This window comes from Zonotrichia leucophrys, unplaced genomic scaffold (assembly GCF_028769735.1).
Source record: "Zonotrichia leucophrys gambelii isolate GWCS_2022_RI unplaced genomic scaffold, RI_Zleu_2.0 Scaffold_154_110643, whole genome shotgun sequence".
In the NCBI taxonomy this organism is placed as follows: domain Eukaryota; kingdom Metazoa; phylum Chordata; class Aves; order Passeriformes; family Passerellidae; genus Zonotrichia; species Zonotrichia leucophrys.
Genome location: NW_026992359.1, coordinates 49,660 through 76,689, shown reverse-complemented (window position 1 = coordinate 76,689; position 27,030 = coordinate 49,660). Strand labels below are relative to the sequence as shown.

General features: G+C 56.8%; 1 protein-coding gene and 1 long non-coding RNA gene across 2 annotated transcripts; one reads left to right on the top strand and one right to left on the bottom strand.

The window, feature by feature from the left end:
• Nucleotides 1-1,011: 1,011 nt before the first annotated feature.
• On the bottom strand, nt 1,012-2,046 carry LOC135461035 (uncharacterized). The gene is made up of 3 exons (XR_010443321.1): nt 1,965-2,046; nt 1,328-1,524; nt 1,012-1,239 (listed from the first exon to the last, which is right to left on the bottom strand). It is a non-coding gene; the product is annotated as an uncharacterized LOC135461035 (long non-coding RNA).
• Nucleotides 2,047-12,982: 10,936 nt separating this feature from the next.
• LOC135461037 (Fc receptor-like protein 2) lies at nt 12,983-17,453 on the top strand. The gene is made up of 8 exons (XM_064738020.1): nt 12,983-13,013; nt 13,528-13,548; nt 13,637-13,867; nt 14,100-14,354; nt 14,857-15,126; nt 15,216-15,518; nt 15,599-15,685; nt 17,275-17,453. The coding sequence occupies exons 1-8, from the start codon at nt 12,983-12,985 to the stop codon at nt 17,451-17,453; spliced, it is 1,377 nt and encodes a 458-aa protein (XP_064594090.1).
• The last annotated feature ends 9,577 nt before the right edge of the window (nt 17,454-27,030 follow it).

Below are 27,030 nucleotides of genomic sequence, written 5' to 3'. Positions count from 1 at the left end.
AAGAGTTTTCAGTCTCTGTCTGTCGGTCGGCTCCCACGCACGCTGCCCACACGCTGCCGCTGCGGCCGGGCAGTCTTCCTCCCCCTTCTCGCTGGCTGCTCTCCTGGGGGGGGGAAGGGGGGGGGGGTGGCTGGCTGCCCGATGTCTCTTGGGGCTCCCCCACCCTTCCATCCTCGAAGCCCCCTCAACACCATCTCTGTCCAGGCCCCAGGCCTTACCGCATGGCTGGCCCCTCCCCCGCCCGGCAGCAGCGGGCCGGGCGGGGGAGAGATCTGAACTCCTCGGCCGACGAGGTCCAAAGAGGAAATGCCAGGGCAGTGCCCTGCTTTTAACCCCTGTGTATTCTCGGAGGTGTGTCCAAACCCCACTGGCTACACCAGGTGTCAGTATGAAACCCAAAACCTTCATTGGTTTGACCACAGCTTCCCAGAATTCCCACTCCTTCCGGGTCAAACCATGACACAGGAGATTGGAGTTCCAGCCGTGGGGGTGCTCACCATGCACTGTCACTGTCACTGGTGCTGAGAGCATCCATGGTGCCACCTTGGAGTCCACCTGGCCCCCACAGCGGTAGCGGCCACTGTGGTTCAGCTGCAGAGGCGACAGGGACAGCTTGGTCCCAGTGAGGGACCTCCCCACCTCCTTGTCCTCATGGTAGAATCGCACCTCAGTGACCGACATGTCCCGCCAGCACTGGCAGCGCAGTGTCATCGTGTCCCCCTCTAGCAGCTCCCACGCCGGCACCTGCAGCACCAAGCGAGCTTTGGGAGAGAGGGGTCCTGTCACACCGGAATATCCCCTTTTGATGGGGATCCCTCCATTGGGTCTCACCCAGCACACCAGGGATCCCCAATTCCAGCATGGTTTCCCCCACACTGGATGCTCTGGGATGTCCCCAGAGCAGGGGACGGGCTTTGGTCACACAGGAGGTGACCCATGGAGTGGGGCCCACCCAGAGCCCTCAGGGTCCCCACAGTGCCAGGCTGGAGACACCCAAACCCCCCTCACCATTTAAGACTCTCATGGGGGGGCTGAGCCCGGTGCCAGGTCTGTCACACCTGTAGATGCCACTCGCGGTGACAGTGAAGTTGGCAGGTCCCTCCTGCCACCAATGCTGCCCATCCTGGTACCAGGTGGTGGCACCCGCGGTCCCCGAGCCCTGGCAGGTCAGTGTCACCTGGTCCCACAGCACTGCCGGCCTCCAGGGAGGATCCACCAGGAGCTGGGTGGTCTGGGCACCTGTGGGTGACAGGGGACACCAGGCTGCCAGGGCCAGCGTGGGGCTGGGGAGAGCGAGGTGGGGCAATGGCATCCCCTGAGGACTCACCAGCAAAGCCGAGGGTCTGGGCTGGAAGGGAGAAGGGACAGGGCTCAGTGGGGGTGTGACTGAATGGACAGCACCACCCGGGGTATGAGGTGAGGCGTCTGTCCTCAAACAGTCCCCATGGGAACACTGGTATGGCATGGACATCCCGAGCACAGAGACATCTTGGTCATCATGGGTTGACGCAGGAAATGGCAACACTGTGGACACCCCATGTTTGCACAGGTCACCTCCACCAGCCCTACAGCGCCTGTCCCCACGGCCACAAGCCATGGCCCTGTGCCCATGATCCCAGTGAAATGGCACCTGTCCCTATGGCCCATCCACATGGTGTGTGACCCTTGTCCCTGTCTCTGCATCCCTGATTCCCTGTCCCCCTCCCCACAGCTGCCCCAGCCCCAGAGTTCCTTTTGCCACATCCTTGTCCCCACATCTCCATCCCCCTGTTTCTGTCCCCACATCCCAGTTCCCCTGTTCCTGTCCTCATGGCCACCCCACAACTCTGGTCACACTGGCTCCATGCCCTGCTGGCATTGGGGACCCCAGGGGACACTGCAACCCCCCTATGCCCCCTCCCCACTGGTCTCTGCCTAACTGGGGTCAATCCTCAGGGTGTCAGTCCCATGCATGGGGCACTCACCCCACAGGAGCAGTGCCAACATCCCGGCCATCCCGGTGTCTCCAGCCATGTGGACAGACTGTCACTCACTGCTGGGGGTGGCTGTCCCCTGGGTGGTGGCTCTATGGCCAAAGGGGAAGGAAGCAAGGTCAGGTCTCTTCCTCATGCGTAGGTGGCACCTGGTGGGGGCAGGGTGGCCACAAGCTGGGGACAGGCTGTGGGAGGGTGGGGACAGGATGGGGACAAGGTTGAGTGGCAGAAGTTGGGACATGGGGTTCCCAGGAGTGAGTGGCACAGGGAGTTTGGAGAGCCAGGGACAGGTCCCAGGGGAATGGGGGTCCTAGGGAGGATGAGTCACCATGGATGGAGGTGCCATGGGAATGAGGGTACCCAGGGCTGGGGGAACTTAGGGATGGGAGTCCCAGAACAATGAGGGCTCCAGGGATTTGGGGTCAGGTGATGCTTGTCATAGGGATGAGGGTACCAGGGTAATGGGGCATCTCGTGGGCATGAGGGGTCCTGGGAGAATCAAGGTTCTGGGGGAAGGAGGATTTCAGGGGATGGAATAAATGGGAGAGAGTTCCTTGGGAATGGGATGCTGGGCCATGGAGATCCTGGGGAATGTGAGTACTGGGTTGGGGTCTCCAGGAAAGGGGGACAAAAGGAATGGGGGTCCCATGGTTTGGTTCCCAGGGGAGTGGGGGTGCCAGGGATGGGAAGGGGCTTGGTGGGTCCATGGGTTGCAATCCCTTCCCTGAGTGCGTCAGATTTTGGAGTGACCCACAGCCCAGCACAGCTCCCAAAGTGACCCCCCCGATGGCCTGGGGGTCACCCCAGGGAGATTCTGAGGTACTCTAGTCCCTGTGCCCCCTGCTCCCAGGAGCTTTTTCCACTCTTCTTTTCCATTTCCTCCCTTTGATCCCTCAATTTCACAATGCCCCAGTTTGTTCCTTGAAGATTCTGGGAAACAACTGAGCAGGGAACGGGTTGGGTGAACCTCAGGGTGGGGGAAGCAGGGCTGAGGGGTCTGCAGGGAGGGCTGGGGAGGCTGTGGGGGATGGGGATGTCTGGCTCTGCCCCCCTAACCCTTTCACTTTCTCTTCTGCAGCAGAAGGAAGAGGCCGTTTGTGCTCAGTGTCACACAACGGAGGGGATGGAGGGGGGAGGTGTTCTGTCCTGTGGGGATCCTGTCCCAGGGGGGACACGTGATGGCCAAGGGGGGTGCTGTCCTGGTGCATGGCAGCTCCAGAGGGGTCCAGATTTCTCTGTTCTTGCTCATCCCCTGCAGGATCTGAGCCAGCAAGAGCAGCTGGGGAATGGAGAGCCAGCCAGGAAGGGGCTCCCAAACTCCTACTCCTTGAAGCCAGTGGCCATCCAAGGGTGGGGCCCAGCCATGGCCCAGCCCCACTGCACAGGGATGGCCATTGCCCAGCCCTTCTCTGGCCAGCCCCAGGTGGCAGTCAGCACCTGAGGGTCCTCCCTGCCCCCTTGGCTTTGATTCTGGCAGCTATAGAGCTGCTGCAGAGGTGAGAATTCTGTGGGTGGAAAAAGGCCTGCCGTGGTTTGCTCAGCCCTGCAAGAAGCACAAAACCCAAACGGGGCTCAAGCAGTGGCTCTGTGAGGGCCTTTGATGGTTTTCAGATCAGGGCTGGCTGGAAATCCCCCCCTGCAGGGGCAGCTGTGGGGGAATCCATTCGGAGATGTAGCCATTGATCATTTAATCCGTCTCCAAGGGACTGAGACAGCCCCATAACTACTGCAAATGCCACAACAATCTGTTCAAAAACCTGACTAGGTCCTCCTTGAACAAAACCTGCAGCCCGATGGAACCACATGAAAAGAAAGTTTGGGTTCTGGAATCGGCTGCCAAACAAGAGGGAAATGTATGGAAATATTGAGCAGTGGCTGTGCCCTGTAGCTGTCTGTGATCCACCTGTCTGGAACCCAGGTGGCCCCAAAGCTGCTCCGTCCCTGCCCTCCTCACCTGCACAGGGCACAGGGAATAGACAGGGCTCTGCCCCACACCAGCTGCACACCTTCCAGGGTACCCCTCCACTTCCCGGATCTGTGGGGGCCTTACCCTGGCAACGCTCGGTCCCCACACATCGCGACAGTGGCTTCGGACACGCTGCCACAGTTGGTTCGGACACCTTGTGACCGTCCCGGCACTCGCAGCGCGATGGCAGCTGGGCCCTTCCCGGTGCTCCAGGACCACCATTGCGGTCCCTCCTTTCCGCAGACCCCACCGCAGGGTCTCTGTTCCCCCCTGTCCCGGGGTCTCCCCTCCGCCGTTTCGCTCCCTCCACGCTCGGGGCTCCCCAGTGGGGTCCCGGTCCCTCCATCCCGGCCCTTCCCACCCGCTGCCCCCCGGCCCCTCCGGCCGCGCCCCCCGACAGCCCCGGGGCCGGCACCGGCAGAGGCTGCCGAGCTCCTGCAGGATGAGACGTTCCTGGGGCAGCACCGGCTGAGCGGGGCCGGGGTCCCTCACGCCGTCCTTGCCCACAGCACTCGGGCTCCAGCAGCCCCGGGCTGCTCCTTCGGGATGTGCTGACCGCTCACGGAGCGCTGCCCTTTGTTGGGAATGAGCCCAGGAGCACCTGAATCATCCCCAAGGCCTGGGCCAGGACGTCCTTTGAGGCTGCGCCTGAGCCCTGAGGGGTTTGGGAGCCCGATGGGTGTCACTGCTCTGTCCAAAAATCTGAGTGGATCAGGAATGGCAAGTAGTGCCCCAACATCTCCCTGTCCCGTGGGCCTCACCTGAGCACCCTGCGGAATTCGCAGCGCTCCTGCTCCACCTGCCTGGCCAGGTGCTGTTCCCATGGGCCTCCTCATCCAGCCACTCCCGCCTCAGCCACAGAATCCCAAAATGCCTGGGAGAGGCAGTGGAGCCCTCTGTTTGTGTACAGGGATGCTTTAGGAGCATGGTTAAATTACAGGAATCCCGTCCCTCATTACAACAACTCTGTAAGGGTCTGCAGCTCCCAGAGCAGAACAGGGGCATTGACCTACACAGATCCAAGTTTGCCCCATTTTGTCGTCCCAAGGCACTGCTCCCAGCCTGGGTGGTCCCTGTGCTCTAGCTGCAACTTCAGAGCCCTTGGGGCTGTGGGTCTGCTCTACTCCTCCTCACCGTGGGGATACTGTGTGGGGATCAGCAGTGGCCAAGGAAGAGCAGGAACTGCAAACATGCTCTGGAGGCCCCGGACAAGCTCTGGCAGAGTCAGCACTGAGCACCAGCTTTCCTCAGGTGCTCAGTGCTGACAGTTCCAAGGCAAATCAACATTGACAGAGCTGCTGTACCAGGGCTGGAAAAGGAAAAAGGAGTGAAAGGCCGAGGGTTTGCAGGATTTGTTGTCTAAAGCCACCAGAGGTGCTGCTGTGGACTCGATACCTTCCTGGTGTCAGGCGCTGCCTTCCTTCCATTTGGGATCATGGAGAGCAGTCATGGGTGTTACGCAGGGCATGTGCCTGGCCCTGGGACATGGCTACATTGCCAGTGGGCACTGGGATCCAACCTGCTGCCTTGGCGGCTTCTGCCTGCTGCCGGTGGTGGTGCCGGGAGCGATTGGAGCCCTTGAGTTTGCAAAAGGAGCGATTTCCCCTCCTCCCTCCCGTCCGAGGCCGCCATGGCCCCTGAGGGGATGGAGCTGGACCGGGGAGCCCCCTGCTGGCCGGCAGTGCTCCCTGCAGCGCCCCCTGCTGGCCGCAGTTATAACTGCCATAAAAAGCAACAGCGCTGAGCGGGAGGGAAAGTTCAGGGTTTGTGTTGTTTGTTCTGTTCTGGTTTATAAATTTCCCAGTAAAGAGCTGTTATTTCTTTTCTTGCACTTTTGCCTGAAAGCCAAATCATTTTTCAAATTTAAAAATTTTAGACATGGGTCTCCATTCCGAGAACGCTCCCACTTTCCTTGGCAAATATTTCTCATTTAAATGAGTTGCCAACTCCTGGGTTCCAGAGTGGATGGGACAGACACCCCAAGAACAGACATGGTCAGGCACTTGGCTGCCTCATACTCTGGCTTTTAAGCAGTTAGGCCACCAAGTGCCCTCTCCCCAGCTGGCACTTCTGGTCACCCGGCCACTCAGGAGCTGGCTTTGGCAGAGCGTCACACTGTCCCCAGTGTGCCATGGCTGACACAATGACAGACAGATGGAGCCCTATCTCACCAAAAGCAAGGCCTGACCCATCCCTGCAACACACAACTGTCCCAAAATGCCTCCAAACATAAATCTTTTCCTCTCTCTGACACCTCACCCTGCGCCATGGCCTGATCCCGACTGCCCTGGAAAAGGGGGAGGCTCTGGAACCCCCAAACGGCCTTTGTGAGAGCATCGTGTGGGGAAAACGTCAGAGGAGGGGTAAGGGACAGGGGACAAGAGAATCAAGAGCCTCCTGATGGCAGCTCTGGCCATCAGAGCAAAGAAAGTCCAGGGCCCTGCCAGCTTCCTCTGGTGGGGGAAACGTGCTTGGGGAAGTGTTCAGGGTTTGTTCCTTTTCAGTTGGCTTTGCCTGGAAATCGTTCTGCGTGTGACCATTTGGACGCTGAACCTTGTTCCGGTTTGTGTTGGTTTTATTTTCTCTCATTACTGTTGCAGGAAATTGTTCTTCTCTAAGCCTTTTGGCACCTTTGTGCCCCCACTGGGAGGGAGAGGGACAGTTTTTAGTGGCAGCACACTCATGAGTGGGTGCCCATGGGTGGGGACCCCCAGTGCCCCCCAGTTTCCCCCAGTGTCACAGCACATTCCTGTAGATGTCACCGGGTTCCTGTGGTCGCCCCTGGGGTCCCCGCAGCTCCACGTAGGTCACCTGGGGATCCTGGAGGGTGGTGGCACGGGGGGACGCTGAGAGAGACACGGGCTGTGGGATCTGGGTGGGGTGACACTCGTGGGTGACGTGTCCCTCTGCGAGTGTCCCTCCCCGTACTCACCCCCTGCCCTCTTGGTGACCACGACGTGTGTGTACAGCACCTCCCCCTCCTCTGGGGGGGCCTGGGGATCTGGGGGGGCCCTGAGGGAATAAAGGGGATGTGGGAGAGGGGATGGGAGGGCTTGGGGGTTGCAGTAAAAGGGGAGAGTGTGGTTTGAGCCCCCCACTCACCTTTCCTGCTGCTTCCTGGCGGCTGCAAAGGAAAGAGGGATGGGGTGACTGTGGGGTCCCAGAGCCCTGAACCCGCTCAGGATTCCTGAACCCCCACAGGATCCTCAATTTCTCTCAGGACCCCTAAGTATCCCTGAAGGCCCCCAGAATCCATGAACCTCCCCAGTGTCCCTTACCAACTCAGCCTCAAGAACTCAAAGCCCAGCAGGACAGAAACCCTCCCCCGACATCCCCAGAGCTCCTGAAAGAACACCCAACATCCCTCCAGGACTCTCCAGCACCTCCCCAAACCCGACAGGACCCCCAGACAAGGTCACACTTCTGGGGCTGTGGGTGCTGCCCTATTGCTCCCCAGCTCTGGGGGGCCTCTACACCTCCCTGGGACCCCTGTGCCCCCAATTGTCACCCACCCACACTGTGCCATCAGTGCCAGGCCACAATGACACCCATGATCAGGAGCAGGAACAAAAGGGCTCCACCGATCCCTGCGGCCACTGCAAGAAACAGAGGGGGACACATCAGGGTCGCACATCACTCCAGGGGTCCTGCACTCCCTTGCGAACCTGAGGGACCCCACCTGTTTCCCTGTGTGTCCATTTATCTTGTGGTGTCACCTCCAGGACACCGGGGGTGATGGTGACATTGTCCACAGGCACTGCGGGGACAGAGACAGGGCTGAGGCCACAGCGAGGGGCTGGCAGCCAGAGTGGGGGCATGGGGATGGGCAGGGATTGGTGTGGTGGGGGATGTTGAGGATGGTGTCACGCCACGGAAGGGTGAGGGGACATGTAGAGTGATGGAAGGACCCAAGAAATGTGTCTGGGGGACATGGAGGTGCCCAGGGCAGGGGTCCCTAGCAGGATGTGGGAGTTCCCTGTGCCCATCCCCACACTCACTGCGCACCATGACACGGAGCCGGGCGCTGCTCTTCCGCACGGCCCCCACTTGGAGCGCACCTGGCAGCTGTAATTCCCCGAGTGGGAGACCCCCACAGCGGGCACCAGCAGCTGCGGGGACCCCTGTGGGCCCCCCACCACCTGCCTGTACTTGTAGAACACGTGCAGGAGGGGGGCTCGGGGCCACAGGGGGCTGGGGGTGCTGAGGCAGCTGAGAGTCAGGAGGGACCCCATGGTGGGTTCAGGGGTCCCTCCAGCAGTGGCACCAGGTAGAGCTCAGGGTAGGAGAGGGGAGGTGAGGACTGTGACTCTGAGCCTGCTGGGAAGGGTCATTGGGGGTGTCAGGAGACTGGAGTTCCAGCCATGGGAGTGCTCACCATGCACTGTCACTGTCACTGCTGCTGACTTTGACTGCCAGGACCCCACCAAGCCCCCGCAGCTGTAGTGGCCACTGTGGTTCAGCTGCAGGGGGTACAGGGACAGCTCGGTCCCATTGATGAACCCCCTCACTTCCTTCTCGTCCTGGTAAAATCGCACCCTGGTGACTGTGTGGTTCCAATGGCCGCACCGACAGCGCAGTGTCATCGTGTCCCCCTCCAGCAGCACCCCTGTTGGCACCTGCAGCACCAGATTATCTGTGGGACAGGAGGGTCCCCTCTCATCAAGGGGCTCAAGACAGGTCCAAGGTGGTCCCTGTGACCCTGAGAACATCTGGGTGCACGGGGATGTCCCTGTGTGCAGGGCACAGGCTCTTGCCACACAAAGGTTGTGATGCCACCTAAGGAGTGGAGTCCACTCTGACTTGTCAGGGGTCACCCTGATCATTTACATCCCCACTCACCATCTGAGACCATCATGGGGGGACTGAGCCCAGTGCCAGGCCGGGTACACATGTAGGTGCCACTCTGGGTGACAGTGAAGTTATCAGGTCCCTCCTGCCACCAGAGCTGCCTGTCCTTGTACCAGGTGGTGGCACCGGCGGTCCCCAAGCCCTGGCAGGTCAGTGTCACCAGGTCCCACAGCACCGCTGGCCTCCAGGGGGGCTCCACCAGGAGCTGGGTGGTCTGGGCACCTGTGGGTGACAGGGGACACCAGCCTGCCAAGGCCAGTGTGGGGCTGGGGACAGCGGGATGGGGACATGGCATCCCCAAGGACTCACCAGCGAGGCTGAGGGACTGGGCTGGAAGGGAGAAGGGACAGGGCTGGGTGGGGGTGGGTGGGTGGGGGTGGCCCTGCAGGGGTAGCAGCACCTGGAGCACAGGGTGTGGGGGATGTCCCCAAACTGTGCCCATGGGGACAGCAGTTCTTGTTAGAAAATGTGTCTGGGTGGCCACAAAAGAATTGGATGGTCAGGGGACATGTCTGTGTCACAGCCACCCATGCACCACATCCCTGTGGCACAGACACCTTGGGAACAGGGACACCAAGGCCACTTGGGGCTGAGGCAGAACATGGGGACACTGTGAACACCCTGGCTACAAGGACACCAAGGACACAGCCCATGCTGGCCCAGGTCACCCCCACCAGCTCATGATCCCATCCCCATGATCCCATCCCTATGGCCACATCCTCACCGTTCTTGTCCCCGTCTGTTCCTTTGTCCCTATCCCCAGAGCTCCCTGAGCCCAAAGGTGCCAGTCCCCACATTCTTGTCCCCACATCCCCATCCCTGAATTCCTGCCCCCCTCTCCCTGTCCCCAAAGTTACCCTATATGCCCAGTCCCACCCACTGTGGGTAACATGGACTGGCTCTGCTGGCATTGGGGATTTCAGGGGACCGCGCAGCCTCCCTGTGACCCCTCCCCTCCCCATCCCCGGGGTGTCAGGCCCGTGCCCGGGGCACTCACCCCACAGGAGCAGCGCCACCCTCCCGGCCATCCTGGTGTCCCCCGCCATGTGCACTGGCTGTCACTCGCTGCTGTGGCCACCGCTTCCCTGGCTGGCCGCTCTTCGGATGAAGGGGAAGGAAGCGAGGTCACATCCGTCCCCACGTGAAGGTGGCCCTTGGTGGGGGCAGGGTGGCCACAAGCTGGGCACAGGCTGGGGACAAGGCTGGGTGGGACATAGTGGGACATGGGGTTCCCAGGAGTGGGGGGCCTCAGTTCGTTTGGGGACCTGGGTAAGGGTGTCCAGGGAAATGGGAGATCCTAGGGATGGAGTCCGTGGGAATGGGGATGTACAGGGCTGGGGGGACACAGGGATGGGAGTCACAGGGGAGCGTGGGCTCCAAGGATTTGGGGTCATGGGATGGGGATTCTGGGGGAATGGGGGTTCCTGTGGGAAGAGGGGTTCCTGAGAGTTTTAAGGTTCTTGGGAAAGGAAGATTTCAGGGGATGGAATGAACAGGAGAGGGTTCCTTTGGAATGGGGGCCCTGGGCCATGGAGATCCTGGCGAATGTCAGTACTGGGATGGGGATCACAGGGAGGAATATAAGGAATGGAGGTCCCATTATTTGATTTCCAGGGGAATGGAGGTCCCAGGGATGGGCAGTGGCTCGTCAGGCCCAGGGGTCTCAGCTCCCCTCCTGGTTGCCTCAGATTTTGGGGTGACCCCGGGCCCAACACTGCCCCCCTGGGTTGCTCATTTCCTGGGCATGGGGGTCCTTGGTAGCTCTGCCTCTGTGGCCTCCCTTGCCCTTCACTTTTTCATGTCTTTATTTCTCTATTTTCCCTTATTTTCCTCCCTTTTGTGTCATGTTCCCTCATCCCTAGTTCATGACTCAGCAATCCTGGAGAGCACCTGAGCAGGGAAAGGGTGGGGGGGAGCGAGGGGAGTGGGGGGTGCAGGGAAGGGTGGGGAGGCTGTGGGGGATGGAGGCGTTGGGCTGCGCCCCCTCAACACTTTCACTTTCTTTTCCCTGGACAAGAAGGAAGAGACCGTTTGTGCTGAGAGTCAGATGGCAAAGGGGCGGTTCGGTCCTGAGGGGGCCACATCCAGGGGGGTCCTGTCCTGGGGGCATCCGGTCTCAGGGGGTGACATATCCTGGCATGGAGGGTCCTGTCCCGGGGAGTGGTGGTTCCAGAAATGTCACTGCACATTCCTGGTGCCTTTCCCAGGGGTGGCACATCCTGGGGTCCCCTGTCAATGCAAGGGTGGGGCCCAGCCATGGCCCAGCCCCACTGCACAGGGATGGCCATTGCCCAGCCCTTCTCTGGCCAGCCCCAGGTGGCCATTGCCAGCACCCGAGGGTCCCCCCTGCCCCCTTGGCTTTGATTCTGGCAGCTTTAGAGCTGCTGCAGAGGTGAGAATTCTGTGGGTGGAAAAAGGCCTGGCTGTGGTTTGCTCAGCTCTGCAAGAAGCACAAACCACAAAGGGAGCTCAAGCAGTGGCTCTGAGAGGGCCTTTCATGGTTTTCAGAACAGGGCTGGCTGGAAACACCCCCTGCAAATGCAGCTGTGAGGGAACCTGTCTGGAAATGCAGCAATTGATCATTTTGTGCCTTTGCCCAAGGGTCTGAGAAAACCACAAAACTACTCCAAATCCCACAACAATCTGCTCAACATCCTGACCTGGACCCTCCTTCTTGAACAATACCTGTCAGCCCTTAGGAACCTCATGGAAAGAATGTTTGGGTCCTGGATGTGCACACCAGAAGAGAGGGAAAAGTGTGGAAATATTGAGCAGGGGCTGCACACGAGGGGCTGGGGAACAGGGGTGTCAGAGCAGGAGCAGGGAGTGCCCAGGCAGGGGAATTCAGGGCAGGCTGGAGTGGATTTACCAGGGAATCAGACTCTGAGGCACACATGGGCATTTCCACAGATTCCTGTGCACTGTCCCAAGGATGGACAGAGCTTCTCCTCTTCCTCCATGGGAAGTCAGTCAAGTTTCAGGGTGGGATTGAGCAAAATGGAGAGAGTTCCTAAATGTGGCCCAAGAAAAGGCTCCCTTCAGGGCTGTGTTGCTGCCCAGTAGGAAGGGAACAATCCCATGGAGCTGTTGGACACTCAGGGAGATTCCACACTCTCTGTTATCCACAAGCAAATGCTGCTGTGGGGTGCACCAATGGGCTCCTAAAGGTAACAGAAACGTCCAGTTTGTTCAGGATTTGTTTGTTTTTTTTGAGAGTGACTTAATGAGACAACAACTGCTAAAAAGATTCTCTAAACTGAACCAATGACCTCTTCTTTCTGCTGCAGGAAAGAGAAAATGAAAGTGTTTGAGGTCCCAGCCAGAGGGACCCATTCTCCCCCCCTCCCAGCCCCCCAGCCACTGCCTGCACCCCCTACCCCCTCATTTTCCTCTTTCTGGGATCCACGCCACTGTTACCTGCTCAGGTGCTCCCTGGGATGGCTGAGCCAGGAAATTGGAGGGCATAGGCAAAAGCACAGGGGTATCTGGGACAGAGACACAGAGCCTCCCAGGACAACCCAGGGGTGCCTCCCTGGCCATAAGCACTGGGGAGCTGTGCTGGGCCCTGGGTCACCCCAAAATCTGAAGCACCCCATGAAGGAGTTGTGACCACTGTGCCCATCCAGCTACTGCCCATCCCTGGAACCCCCATTCCCCTGGCAACCCAACCATGGAACCCCCATTACCTTGGTTTCTCCTCCCTGGGGACCCCCATCCCAGGACCACCATTGCCCAGCACCACCATTGCCTTGATCCCATCCCATGGGCTGCTTCTTCCCCCAGAACCCCTATTCCCAAGAGTCCTCTTTTTCCCCCTGCACCCCCAACCCTGGCACCCACATGCCATGACCCCAAATCTCTGGGGACCATGTTCCCACAGCACCCCCATCCCTGAATCCCCCAGGCATGGAGACCCCAATTCCCCTGGACCCCCATTCTCCTGGGCACCCATCATTCCCCATGTTCCCTGAGCCCCCCACTCCTGGCAACACCATCACCCACCATGTCTCCAGACTATCCCAGAATGCCCCCAGCCTGTGCCCAACTTGGGACCACCCTGCCCCAACGAGGGCCACCTACACGTGGGGACGGATGTGACCTCGCTTCCTTCCCCTTCATCCGAAGAGCCACCAGCCAGGGGAGCGGTGGCCACAGCAGCGAGTGACAGCCAGTGCACATGGCTGGGGACACTGGGATGGCCGGGAAGGTGGCACTACTCCTGTGGGGTGAGTGCCCCGGGCCTGGGCCTGACACCCCAGGGATGGGGAGGGGAGGGGCACAGGGGGCTGTGGGGTCCCCTGAGGTCTCCAATAGCAGCAGAGCCAGTCCGTGTTACTCACAGTGGACCTGGGTGGGAAAAGGGTTGTGGGGGTGGCTTTGGGGAAAGGAACAGGGATCAGGAATTTGGGGATGGGGATGTGGGGACTGGAACGTGGGGACTGGCACCTTTGGGCTCAGGTAGCTCTGGGGGTAGGGACAAGGGAACTGGGATGCAGGGACAGAAGGGGACCAGTTCCTGTTCCCAAGGTATCTGTGCCACAGGAATATAGTGTTTGGGTGGCTGTGACACAGACATGTACCCCTGCCTCTCAGAATCTTTTGGGGACCACCCAGACACACTTTCCCAGAAGAACTGCTGTCCCCATGGGGACAGTTAGGGACAGCCTCCACACCCTGTACCGCTGTGCCACTGTTCCCATGGTGCTACCCCCACCCAGCCCTGTCCCTTTTCCCTTCCAGCCCAGACCCTTCGCCTCGCTGGTGAGTCCTCGGGGGATGCCATGGCCCCACCCCGCTGTCGCCAGCCCCACGCTGGCCCTGGCAGGCTGGTGTCCCCTGTCACCCACAGGTGCCCAGACCACCCAGCTCCTGGTGGAGCCCCCCTGGAAGCCAGCAGTGCTGTGGGACCGGGTGACACTGACCTGCCAGGGCTCGGGGACGGCCGGTGCCACCATCTGGTACAAGGACAGGCAGCGCTGGGGGCCAAAGGGACCAGACCACTTTACTGTCACTGAGAGTGGCACCTACAGATGTGACAGACCCAGAACCGGGCTCAGCCTCTCCATGACAGTCTTATATGGTGAGGGGGGTGTGGGTGCCCCCAGGCTGGCACCTGCAGGGACCCCAAGAGCTCTGGGTGGGCTCCAATCAATGGGTCACCTCCTGTGTGACCAGGAGCCATCTCCTGCTCTGGGGACATCCCAGGTTGGGAGGAACCACGTGTTGGAACTGGGGACCCCTGGTGTGCTGCTTGTGACCCAATGCGAGGGACTCAGTGCCATAAAGTGTAATAGGACTCCTCTGTCCCCCAGACAAGCTGGTCCTTCAGGTGCCGACAAGGGTGCTGCTGGAGGGGGACACAGTGACACTGCGCTGCCGGGGCTGGCGAAACAATCCGGTCACCAGGGTGTCCTTCTACCATGATGGGAAGGAACTGGGGGGGCTCCACGATGGGACCGAGCTGTCCCTGTCCCCCCTGCAGCTGCGCCACAGCGGCCAGTACCGCTGCAAGGGCCGGGTGTTGTCACTATGGAGAGAGTCCAATCTGGTGACAGTGACAGTGCACAGTGAGTGCAAGGATGGAGCCATTGAAGCCCGACATCCTCCAAGGGTTTCGCCACCACTGCCTGAATCCTTCATCCCTCCCTTTACTCTGGCCTGGGTCACCCCAAATTTCCCAAGTCCCTCTTGGTTTCCCCCAGGACTGCCCAGTTCCCCCATGCAGATCCCTCATCCCTCTCTATGTCCTCCCCAGCCCTCCCTGGATTCCTCAACATTTCCAAGGTCCCTGCTCCACCTTCTGGTCTCCCTTCCTTCCCTGGGTCCACGTGTCCATCTCTAAACCTCAAATCATTCCCTGAGTCTCATCAGCCTCTCCCCCTTTCCCCATCCCTGCCTGGGTCTTTCCCTATTTCCACGGGGTCTTGCCATTGTCCCCAGGTCCCAACATGCCTCCCAGGTCCCCTTCTGCTCACTTAGATCCTCTCCACTCCCCTCCAATCCCCCTCTTTACCTTCCCATGTCCCCCATCCCTTCTGGGTCCCCAATCCCTCCTGTGTCCATCCACAGGGGTCCCACCCACCAGGGTGTCCGTGTCAGCACAGCCCCCAGGGGGACAGGTGGCACTCGGGGACAGCCTGGTGCTGAGCTGCGCAGTGGCCGCGGGGACAGGTCCCCTGTCCTTCTCGTGGCTCAGGGAGGGCTCGGGGGCACTGCTGGGCACCGGCCCTTGCCTGCATCTGCGCCATCTTGGAGACAATGACAGCGGCCAGTACCGGTGCCGGGTCAGTGACGGGGACAACATGGCCGAGAGTGACCCCCTGAATATCACCGTCCTGGGTGAGCAGGACCCTCGGGCTGGGAGTGACCCCACCCACGGCACCCCCAACCCACCTTGGCTGGTGTCAGCCCTGTCTGTGTCCCCACAGTGCCCGTGGCCAATGCCACCATCACCCTCAGTCCCCTGTCACACCAGGTGCGTGCAGGTGACAACATGACCCTGCGCTGCTCGGTGCAGGTGGGCTCAGCACCTGTCACCTTCACCTGGCTGCACAACGGGCAGGAGGTGGCCCAGGGTCCCCTCCTGGAGCTCAGGGACATCGATGTGGGACATTCGGGCATCTACCAATGCGTGGCCACCAACCAGCTGGGACAGGACGGACACCGCGTGTTCCGGGCAGTCAGCCCAGACCTGGCACTGGAGGTGACACCTGGCTCACCCTGGGTCACAGGTCAGGTAACACATGGTCACCAGGATGTTCATGACCCTTGGGGTGATGGGTGACCCCAGTGTGTCCCCCTCTGTCCCCAGCAGTGGCTGTGAATGTCGGCAGGACCCTCCTGTTCCTGCTCCTGCTCCTGGCTGTCATCGGGGGCTGTCACTGGTGGCACCGCCGGGGTGGGTGACAATGGAGGGGATGGGGGTCCTGTAGTGAGGGGGAGCCCCCAGAGTGGGGACAGAGATCAGCAGCACCTGGGGCACCTGAGCTGGGGGACACTGAGCCTGCAGTGATCTCGACTGGGTGTCGTGGGGGATCTGGGTGGAATTTGGAGGGTCTTGGTTTGACTTCAGGGCCATCCCAGCTGGGCCTTGTGGAACATTGAGGTGGCACTAGGATGTGCAAGGATGTTGGGGGATGTTTTTGGGATCCTGGGGGTGTTTGGGGGGTGCCCCTCCCTGCCAGGCTTGCGGTTTTGGGGACTCAGAGGGTGGGGGGTACCACGGGGGATTTGGGACCCTTCAGTGGTGTAAAAGTACTAGGGGGCTTCAGGCGTGCTCAGATTGTCTTGGGGGAGTCCAGAGTCCTCTAGGAATTGGGGCTGCAGTGGGGATTTGGGGGTCCCGTGGGTGGTTGGAGCTGCCAAGGTCCCGGGAAGGTTCAGGGGTCCTGGGGTCCCCACGGTCACCCCCTCCCCTTTTCCTTGCAGAAACTAGGAAGCTCCAGGACACGTGAGTTGGGGGCTCTGGCTGGGACTCCCCCTTTTCCCTCCCCACAAACCACCCAGATCCCCCCGTACCCCCACAGGGCTCCCCGTGGAGGAGGGGGCTGTTCTCAACACCCATGTTGTGGGCACTGAGTGGGCAGGGGGTGCGTAGAGGAGGTTACCCTGGGATACGTCACCCACAGGTGTCACCCCCACCCAGGTTCCCAGAATTGGTGTCAGCCTCACGGTCCTCACGGGTGTCCCCCGGCCCTGCCCCATCTCACAATCCACAAGGGACCAACGCGGAGCTGTCAGGACCCCACAAGGGACAGCGGGACCCCCATGACGACGAGAGCGTGCTGTGACACTGGGGGCACTGGGGCCACGGAGGTCCCTGCCCCAGGGCACCCCCCATACGTCCCCCCACCAGGATACTGTGCTCCCATGCTTTGGGGTTGCCCACGAGTGGGGGAGGTCCCATGTAGGGCTGCCCAGAGCTCCCCATTCCAGTGTTCCCAGTGCTCCTAGTACAGCCAGGAGCTCCCCCTTCCTGCCCCTGATGCCAGAGGGCATAGGACCCTTGTTCCTCTTATTGGACCCAAACTGCAGGGTCCTGGTCAGGCTGTTGAGCAGATCCTTGTCGGATTTGGAGGATTTTTGGGAGTCACTGCACAGCACTGCCACAAACAGTGCCCCCTGCCAGTTCCCAGGGAAACCGCACCCTCTGTTTCCATAGTAACGCACACCCGTTCTCATAGCAACAGCATCCTATCTCCATGGCAACCGTCACCCGTTCTCATGTCAGCAGCCCCCTGTCCTCATGCATTCAGACCCCCCCCAATCCCACGGCAACCACACCCTTCTGTTCCCATGGCAACACCCCCCTCCCGGTTCCCACGCCCACAGCCCAATCATTACCATGGTAACAGCACCTCATTCCCATACCTACATCTGCCCATTCCCACCGTAACAGTCCCCCAGGCCCATGGCACCTGTAGCCCCCATTCCCATGCCCACCTCTCCCCGTTCCCATGGCAACACCCCTGTTCCCACCCCCTACAGCGCATGCGCTGCCCTCTCTCCGCCTCTCCGTCTCTCTGACTACATTTCCCATCACCCCCACGGTCCGCGGCGCGGTAAAGGCGCTCGACCGCTCCGCGGAGTTCATTACCCATTGCTCCCCGCAGCGCGGACGGGAGGGCCGGGTCTCTACGGTGGCCGTCGCGGGCCTGCTCTCGTGACACGTGCCGTGCGCAGATGCCAAGATGGCGGATGAGGAGGGGAAGAGTGGCCGGGGGTGCGGAACAGGGCTGGGAAAGGATCCCCGGGCAGGCCCCGCATCGTCCGCATTGTCAAGTCCAAGTTGGGTTATGGCTTTAACGTCCGTGGGCAAGTGAGCGAAGGCGAGCAGCTGCACGGTGTTATGAGTAAAAAAAGGCTACCCATTTTTTTTGTAAAAATGTTGCAAAGTGAACAGGTTGGACCAGTTGCTGCCAAGGTGGAGTTCTACCTGTTTGTTATTGTAATCACCGGTTTTTTTCGTTAACTACTTCTTTTGTATCGGTAATGTTATGAACAAAAATTCGGTTAATATTTTTTTGTAAGAAAAAGTTACAAAAAGGCAGCCAGATCTCTGTCCCTGCCAGGGTTCTGTGTGCTTTGTTATTGTAATCACGGGTCATTGTAGCTTGTCACCCCTTTTGTATTAGTAAAGGCCCTGGCTGGGGTGGGGTAATGGCCCTTCCCCGAAGCTAAAGTTCCTACCATAGTGAAGACACCTGAGAGGGTGGGGGGGCTTATGCAAAGTGACTCCAGGACCAACATGCTTTGTGGGACCCCCGACTCCAAATGCAACGAGAAAACCCTAAAAACAACGAGCCACCTAAGAGTTGAGAGACTAAAGTGATGTCCGGACGTGAGGAGCCAAGTGCTGAGCCTGCAGAGATGCGGAGTCCCTCTCGCCCTGAGCAGAGAGTCATCCCAACGCCGGGACCAGGCTGTACAGAGCCAGGGAAAGTAAGATCTGACGGGGACACCACGCCCTAAAGGCTCCCACGAGGACTGGATCCCCTGGCTCTGCCCCTAGCGGACAGAGCTGCGCATATCCTCCTCCTCTGAGTCGCCCTGGGAGATGCGACGGGGACTGCAGCCCTGCCGAGCCGCCCAATCCTGAGCTGATCACTTTTAATAAAGACATTAAAAAGGAGAAGAAGTCTCCTGGCCCTGTTTATTTCAGGTAAGGCCCTGCCTGTGGCTAAGTTGATAGCCCTTCTCCCCAGAGAGTGAGAGGAGGGGACATGGTAGGGGGCATCAGAGGGCATGCAAAATAACTTCAGCACCAGCATGCCATGGGAAGCCACTTAACCACACTTACCAAAAAGACCCCCAAAACAACTAGCCAACACAGAATTAAGAGATCAGAGTGATGTCTGGACGTGAGGAACAAAGTACCGATCCTCCAGAGATGCTGAGAACTTTTGTTGCCCCTCGCTCTGACCAAAGACCTCAGCTGGAGCCAAGACTCCAGGACAGCAAAACGTGAAAGTTGAGAAAAATACGGGGTATAACCCTGCTGCTCTTGTGAGGACGGTACCCCCAACTCTGCTCTCTTAGGGCACAAAGCTGCACGTTTCTTCTCTTCTGAGTGCCCTTGGGAGCAATGACGGAGAAGCCGCAGACCCATCGAGCCTCCCAGCCTTGAGCTGATCACTTTTCACAAAGGCATTAAAAGGAGAAAAAGTCTCCTGGCCTGGTTATTTCACACAGCATCAACGGCGAGCTGTACGTGCCGCTGCAGAGCGTCAGCGCCGTGCTGGGCAGAGGGGCCGCTGACCGCGCCGGGGTGCACAAGGGGGACCCGGCATCCTGGAGCTGTGAGTACGGGAGGGCTGCCCAGCCACAGCCCCCCGGCAGCCGGGCCCGGGAACACGCCCCACACACATGGGCAGGCCCGGGAGAGCGGGAATGGGGGTCCTGAGGGGACTCTGGGGGCCATGAGGGGGCTCTGGGGGGTCTGAGGGGACACTGAGCACTTGGTGCGATGTTGGGGTCCTGAGAAGCTCTGAGGGGCTTTGGGTGAGGGGGTCATGAGGGGGATTGGGACCCCTGGCCATTGGGAGGTTTTGGGGGGTCGTGAGAGGGCTGAGGATCCTGTGATGAGGAGGGACTGAGACCCCCAGCCCTTGCTGGGGGTTTGGGGGAATCCTGAGGGGGCTGAAGGCCCTTTGGTGAGGTTTGGGGGTGTTGGGAGCTCTGAGGGTCTCCTGGTGAGGGTGTGACTGGGGAGGAGGGGGAGCTCCTGACCATTGGTAGGAATTTGGGGGGGTCCTGCGGGTTCCTTAGTGAGGGTGTCATGAGAAGGGGTTGAGACCCCTGGCCCCTGAAGGGGATCTGGGTGTCCTGAGGAGGCACCAAGGGGGCAGAAGATCCCTTGGTGAGGTTAAGGATCTCTGAAAGGGGGGTCTTGAGGGGCCTGAGGGTGCCTTGCTGAAGCTGTCATGAGCCCCCAGCCCTTGCAGGGAATCTGGGGGTCCTAAGGGGGGGGGCTGAACCCAGACAGAGCCCCCCAAACTTCGCTGGGGGTTTTGGGGCGGTGTCTTACAGGAGCCACTCAAGGGGGAACACTTGGATTCCAACATGGGGACCCTCCTAGGGAGGGTGTGCCTTCCCTTTGGATTTCAACATGGAGATTCCTATGAAGGGCAGGGAGCATTTTTGGAAATAAACCCCTCTGATTTCAGTGTGAGGACCATCCTGGGGAGGGCAAAGGAACATTTTTAGGGATATACCCCTTGGATTCCAACCTGCAGACACTTCCTTCCCATTCCTGGCTCTCGTGTTCTCCATCTGCTGCTTTTTATCACACAAAATTGTAACTTTGCCCAAGAAAACACCTTCCGATGGGAATATTCCTGCTGTGTGGAAACTCATCTTCCTTTTCCCAAAGAAAGTCCTTAAACTTTGTGGCTAAAATCCTGCAAACCCCAGAATGGGGGTTGGTTTTCAGGGATCCCTCCGGATCCTCGCTCCGGGTCGGTTAAGTGCAATTACTGATTAATTCCAGGGGTTTCTGAACTGCAGGAATGTTTTGCTGCCAGCTCTGGAATTCCAAGGGGTGTGAGGAGCTGTCAGGACCTGCCTGTGGCCGGCGAATACCGCAGAAATCCCAGCTGGGATTTGGCTTTGTCCCAGCTGACCCAAATTCCCGATTCTTTGATTTTTCTGTGCAGGAGAAGCGCTGGGAGCAGGAGAAATTCTGCACCTGGATGTGCCAACTGGGGGAGCAGCGTTCCCAGGCTGAGCGGGGGGAGGGTTTTGTGGGCACTGGGATGAAATTTTCCCTCATTTTTGAGCATTTTGGGGAACATTTAAAAAGCTGGGTTTGGCATGAGAGAGAGGTATGGAGCTTGGTGCTGGAATTTTGGGGTTCAGTGGCTGGTCCCAGGTGAGGACTGGGGGATGATGTGTGAAATAATTAAGCCCTGGGGTTAATGATGGTTATTGAATGGGGTTTGCTTGTGGTCTCCCAGTCCTGGTATCCCTATGGGAGGTGGAAGGATTGGGAATTTCCTCTTGATTTATCCATTTATTTCCTGGCAGAGGTGGCTTTAATTTGTCCCTGTGTCCCGTAGGGCTGCCAGGTTGGCTCTTGCCATATTCCAGTATTTATGTATGCCATTATTCAATAGTCCACCAGTAGTTCTGTATCCCAATATTTCCATAATCCACTGTTCCTGCATTCCAGTGTTTCAATTTTCCAACAGCTCTGGTTTCCAATATTTCAATATTTCAATTTTCCAATAGCCTTGCATCCCAGTATTTCAACATTCCTATATTTCTATTGGAATATGAATCCCAATATTACCAGTTAGATTGTGCCTGGGCCAATCTGACCCTCGCTGCTAGGCCGAAGGCAGCAGCTGTGGTGTACCACCCCAGAGACACCTTTAGCTTGCTGGTGATTGCAGCTAGGCAGCCAAACAAGTCCAGGATGGAAGCTTCAAGCGATGGTGAAGAGAAAAAGGAGAGGATTCTGCTGGAGGGTTATATCCAGTGGTTTATTCCATTGTTACAGAGTCTTAGTCTTGGGAAGAGCTCCAACAGAATGGCGACCGCATGGCCTGTTTCACCTTTTAAGCTCAGGGGGAGGGGACAGGTGAGCCACCAACCAAGTGGGGGGGCAGGGTCTCAAGGGACAAGGGACATCTAGACAGGCCAATGACCACTGGGCCTGAGGGGCATCCTTTGAACTTGCCCAACCGCACGACGCCTTGTTGGAATGTTAAGCCTGATTGACAGGACTCACTCAGCAAGGGGGCGAGGGGGGAAGGGGAAGAGAGGTATTGCCACACCTGGGAGGTGACCTGGAAGTTTAAAACACACCGCAACATCTCCCCCTAGTTTTGTTTAAAAAGAAGAGGACTGGGCTTGTAGTGCAGAATGCTTGCCAAACCATGGTTGGTAAATCAGTTCTTCCTCTACAGGAGAGTCAGTGTTTTCCACTGAGGCTTCCAGGTCATCCATTGGAGCACTGAGGGCTTCCAAATGGTAGACCTCAGGAGGGGGAGACGAGCTTGAAATTAGCTTGAGGACTATGCATTTGATTAGTCCCAAAACAATGCTAACAACTACAATAACTATAACTAAAATAAACAGCACTAAAACCACAGTTTTCAGAATAGATCCCAACCAGCCCGCGAGTCCCCAGCCTTTGAACAGTCCATTCAGCCCGTTGTCAGTTTCTCTGATGATGTCCAAGAGCCTTTGCCAAGGTAGTCCATACGTGGTTTGGACTGAGGGACTATGCAGGAGATTGCAGGTGGGATGATCACGAGTAGGACGAGAAGCAGGATCGGTCTCATGGCATCTCGAGACTACACACGAACAGTGGGATCTAAACTGGTACAAGAACTTGAAACAAACATATATTACAAACTATTCCAGATATGAGTCTTAAATGGAATTTCCTCCAGAGAACGCGTGTGGCCGTTTTCTTCTCCAGGCAGCATGAGCAACCTGGGGCGCTTCTGTAGATTTCTCTGAGACTTTGGGAACATAGAGCTTTACCCATTTGGAAGGAACCCACTTTAAACCAGAGGGGGTGGACACACAGGCATATTCACGTCCCCAAGTAACCAATTTGTAAGGTCCCACCATTTTCCAAGTCTCAGGGTCCTTTAGTAAAACTGGAAGTTTTTCTTTAATCAACCTATGACTGCACCCCCCAAAAGTGGCGTAGGATGGGTGGGTTCAGGCTGTCAAAAGAACAATTCAGAAAATTGATTGTGAATAGCGCCCTGGATAACCGGATGTGGGGAGGTTCTACCTTCAGAACCTGTTGTTGCTGGTCCAGGACCCTTTTAATATCACGGTGAGTTCTTTCTACAATGGCTTGACCTGTAGGGGAGTAGGGATGCCAGTTTTGTGCTCTACTCCCCATTGTTGCAGGAAGCTCCCAAATTCCTTGGATTTATAAACAGGCCCATTATCAGTTTTCAACTCCTTGGGGATGCCCATGAAAGAAAAAGCCTGTAAGAGGTGCTTAATAGCATCGATAGATGATTCTCCTGTGTGGGCAGAAGCATAGACCGCTCCAGAAAAGGTATCTACACTAACATGAACATATTTCTGCCGTCCAAAAGACTGTATGTGTGTTACATCTGTTTGCCACAGTTCTCAACTGTTCAGTCCCCTTGGGTTTGCTCCCGTACTCACTGTAGGGAGTGCATGTTGTTGGCAATTGGGGCATGTGGCCACAATCACTTTGGCCTGTTCTCAAGTGATATTAAACTGACAAACTAGGCCAGGTGCATTTTGGTGGAAAAGCTGGTGGCTCATTTTTGCCTCTTCAAAACCATTTGGGGGAGTGGCCATCACTGCAGGTGCAGCAAGAGCATCTGCCCTTCTATGGCCTTCAGCGATAAACCCTGGCAAGTCAGTGTGTGACCTGACATGCATCACATAAAAGGGTTGCTCTCGGTGAGTGACTAACTTTGCCGGTTTTGAGAGCAATTAAAAAAGTGCGATGTTAGATACTTCTTGCAGTATTACTTGATCTGCCCTGGATACTACTCCTGCCACGTATGCAGAGTCTGTAATCAGATTAAATGGTTCTGAGAACCTTTCAAAAGCCCTAACAACCGCAGCCAATTCAGCAACCTGAGGTGAACCTTCCACCTCAGCAACATCCGTCTCCCACTGCTGGGTTTGAGGATCCTTCCAAGTCATAACGGACTTGTGGGACCTCCCGGACGCATCTCTAAAGACAGTCACAGCCCTTTTTAAAGTTTCCTACTTAGAGCACTTCTCAATTTTAAAGTAAATTGAACATCTTGTTCGAACAATTTGTGAGCGGGCCGCACTACTGAAATTTGTCCTGAGTAGGAATCCAGAGCAAACTGCAACACTTCATTTTCTTGAAACAATTGTTCCAGTATTTTCATAGTGTTTTGACCCGATTTTAACTCAACTGGAATGTGAATTCACTTAAAGTCACATCCTGCTAACTCCCTGATCCGGGTCCTTGCTTTCCGGATCAGTTCTGCTGCCAGCTCCTGAGGCTTTGTCAGTCTCTTGGACCTTTTGTGACTGAGGAAAACCCATTTCTATGATCAAGAGAGAGTCCCTCTGGTCCCGGTCTTTTTTTGGTGTGTTCTTTGCCTTAGGTGTTTGTTTTTCCTCCCACTGGAAAATAATTCCATGGAGGTGTGGCAACTTACCTAGGATGATAAATTTGAATGGCAGGTCAGGCCGGCATCGGTTGGACTGTCTTGTGGACATTGCAATCCGAACCTTTTTTAGAGCTTTCTGTGCCTCTGGGGTAATAGACCTAGGAGCACCTGGGTCCTCTCCCCCTTTCAATAAATTGAAGAGAGGGGCAAGGTCTTTGTTAGTCAGACCAAGCCACGGTCTTACCCAATTCAAAGACCCACACAACTTGTGGACATCTGCATGGGTCTTGATCCTTGTATTGATTTCTGGTTTTTGAGGAACAATGGTCCTATTTCCAATTTCTAGGCCCAAATACTTCCAAGGTGGCATCTTTTGAATTTTCTTTTCCTGGAGCTCGAACCCTGCAACAATCAATGCATCGATCGTTAGGTCAAGCGCATGTGTGAGTAAATCATCTTTGGGGGCACACACAAGGATATCATCCATATAATGACAGATGAAGGCCTTCTCTGTGGCTGCACGTACTGGGGAAAGCAGGGAAGAGACATACCACTGGCAGATAGCTGGCGATACCTTGAGGCCCTGAGGAAGAACAGTCCAATGGTACCTTTTCATAGGGGATTCCATGTTGGTGGAAGGGACGGAGAATGCAAAATGCGGTGCATCGTCAGGGTGCAAGGGGATTTTGGAAAAAACGATCTTTACTGGAATCACTGTGCAGTCTGCACCTGTGTCTATAGCATCTTAATGCATTTAGACTCCCCACCCCCACTGTGGTTACACCATAATTTAGGTTTGTCCTTGCCAATAATTTGGACCCGGGCGACTGTGGGCCCTTGTTTATCAGTACTTTCAGGTAAAGATGGCACAGGGATAGCTTGTGCAACTATTTGTCCCTTAGGAAGAAACAGGGGTGGGTGGAAACAGTGCAGGCCGAGAACGAATTGCTCAGGATCTGATGTTGTCATTTCTGGAGCAATCTCGATCTCTTGTGGTGTGTGCTTGGTGTCCCCAATTACGATGTACTTACAACAAATTCAGTGCCAAGTACCCTTCTGTTCAGGATTGACAGAGACAAAATGCCAGTCAGTGTCCTTCAGGTGGAGTGACTCTGTCAGCTGCAACCTGTAAGGCTCATTGACAGAACACGTGGTTAACACAGGATCACCTAAATCATAACAAAGGTTATTTTGTTTCACTTTTAACAGTGGACCAGCAGACTTGGTCTTTGAAGCACCTGCTTCACTTACACAAATATTAATATTATCGCATGCTTGATTGGTTTTCCTACCCTTATTCCCTTGGCCTGCTCTTTTTGTGTCTGCACGCCTGGCAGGTGGGCGCTCCCTTTTCAGTTTTTTTGTTGCTGTTGCCCCCCAGGGAGGGCTTGTAGTTCTCCTCCCCTGCCATTTCTAAATTTATAAAATTCCCTTTTCAAGGGGCACTGGTTACTCCAGTGCCCAAGGTTGTTACAAAGCAGGCATGGTTTGTGGGCTCAACCATTGCTGGTCTCTGCTGCTGCCCAGGGTACTGCTGGGCTGAGGGAAAAGGTGCAGGGCTGGAAGCGACAACAAGCTGAGGTGGTCTTGGCAGCAGCCTTGGTCTGGTGTCTTCAGCCACAGTCATCAGAGGAACTTTCCTGTTATAGACTAGAAGCATATCTTTTAGTGTAAGGGGAGGTTCTATAGGAAGGCTCAGGATTGCCGCTCGACACTGTTCATTTGCATTTGTAAATGCTATTTCCTCTAAAATCGCTTCCTTAGCATTCACTTCTTAAACTTGTACTTCAATGGCTCTAGTTAACCTTTCTACAAATTTCAAAAAAGGCTCTGATGGTAGCTGTTTAATTTTACTATAGGGCTCAAAAGGCCCCTCAGGTTGGAGGGAAAAGAATGCTTTTTCAGCTGCTTCTTTTACTTTCTCGAGTGTTTCTGCAGGAATTGCAGTAGCTTGGATAGAGGGTAAAGACCATTGGCCCTCGCCACAGAGGTGCTCAATGGTGATAGGGTTACCACTGTTGTCCTTCGCTGTGTTTGGATCAGCATGCAAGCCTGGGAGAGCGTCTTTTAGCAGTTGTTTCCATGCTAATTCCCATAATTTGAATTCTGTGGAGGTCATGAGACAGGAAAAGAACTGTTTTAAATCATGTGGAATTACCACAGTCCTACTCAGTTCAGAATTTAAGAGGCCACGGAAATATGGCTTCTTAAATTGATCTGTATCAATTTAATATATGATTAATAATAATTAATAATATGACCTGTAAATCTCATAAATATTCTTTATGAGATTTACAGATCTCTTTAATCAATTGTCGTCCAAAAGAACTCCAATTACAGTTGGGGCTGCCCCCCCTTGTGCTGCAGGCTGAAAGGTAACAGGAGCCAGCGACAACATGGGATTATGCATTGGGTCTGCTGTTCCCTGCTCTGTATCCCTTGAATTGGAAGCATTGGGATCACAGCTACAGGTTTGGGGACAGGCAGTGGGTGTGTCCCCACCGTGGGAACCCGGGGAGGGGGCAGGGACACCATGGGCACAGGGAGTGGGAACAGGGGGCTGGCAAGGGGCGGGGATACCGTGGTAACAGGGGGCGGGGTCAGGGGGCAGGCAGGGGGCGGGGACACCTGGTGACATCACATCAGCAGACGCCCTCTGGGAGGAGTAGAGGGGCGGAGCTGAGGGTACTGCAGGAAAGGGAGGGGGAGGGGGGAAGGTGTCACGAGGAACTGGAGGGGAGGGGGATGGGGATGGAATTTTGGAATGCTTAAGAGGATTTTGGGAAGAAGAAGACCAGGTTTGGGAAGATGCCACGTGGCATCCACCACCCAGACCCCCTAGGGACTGGGGGCCATTTTGGGCATCACTGCTCTCTGGAAAGCTGATATGGTCTCTGGGTTTCAGAGGAGGGGACACAGGGGATTGGGAAAGGTTCCACGCAGCCTGGCCAGGGCCTTGTGGACAGGACAACTCAGGCATTTTAACAAACTCTGGGAGTCGACTTCCCAATGAGTGTGCTCTCTTTAAAATACCAAGTTTTGGGGTAAGAGGTTTAGGGGTTTTAGAGCCAGGTGAGGAAGAAACAGGGTGAGCAGAGGTACATGGCTTGGCATTTGGCTTTTTCTCCAATTCCTTTTGTTTAAGCAA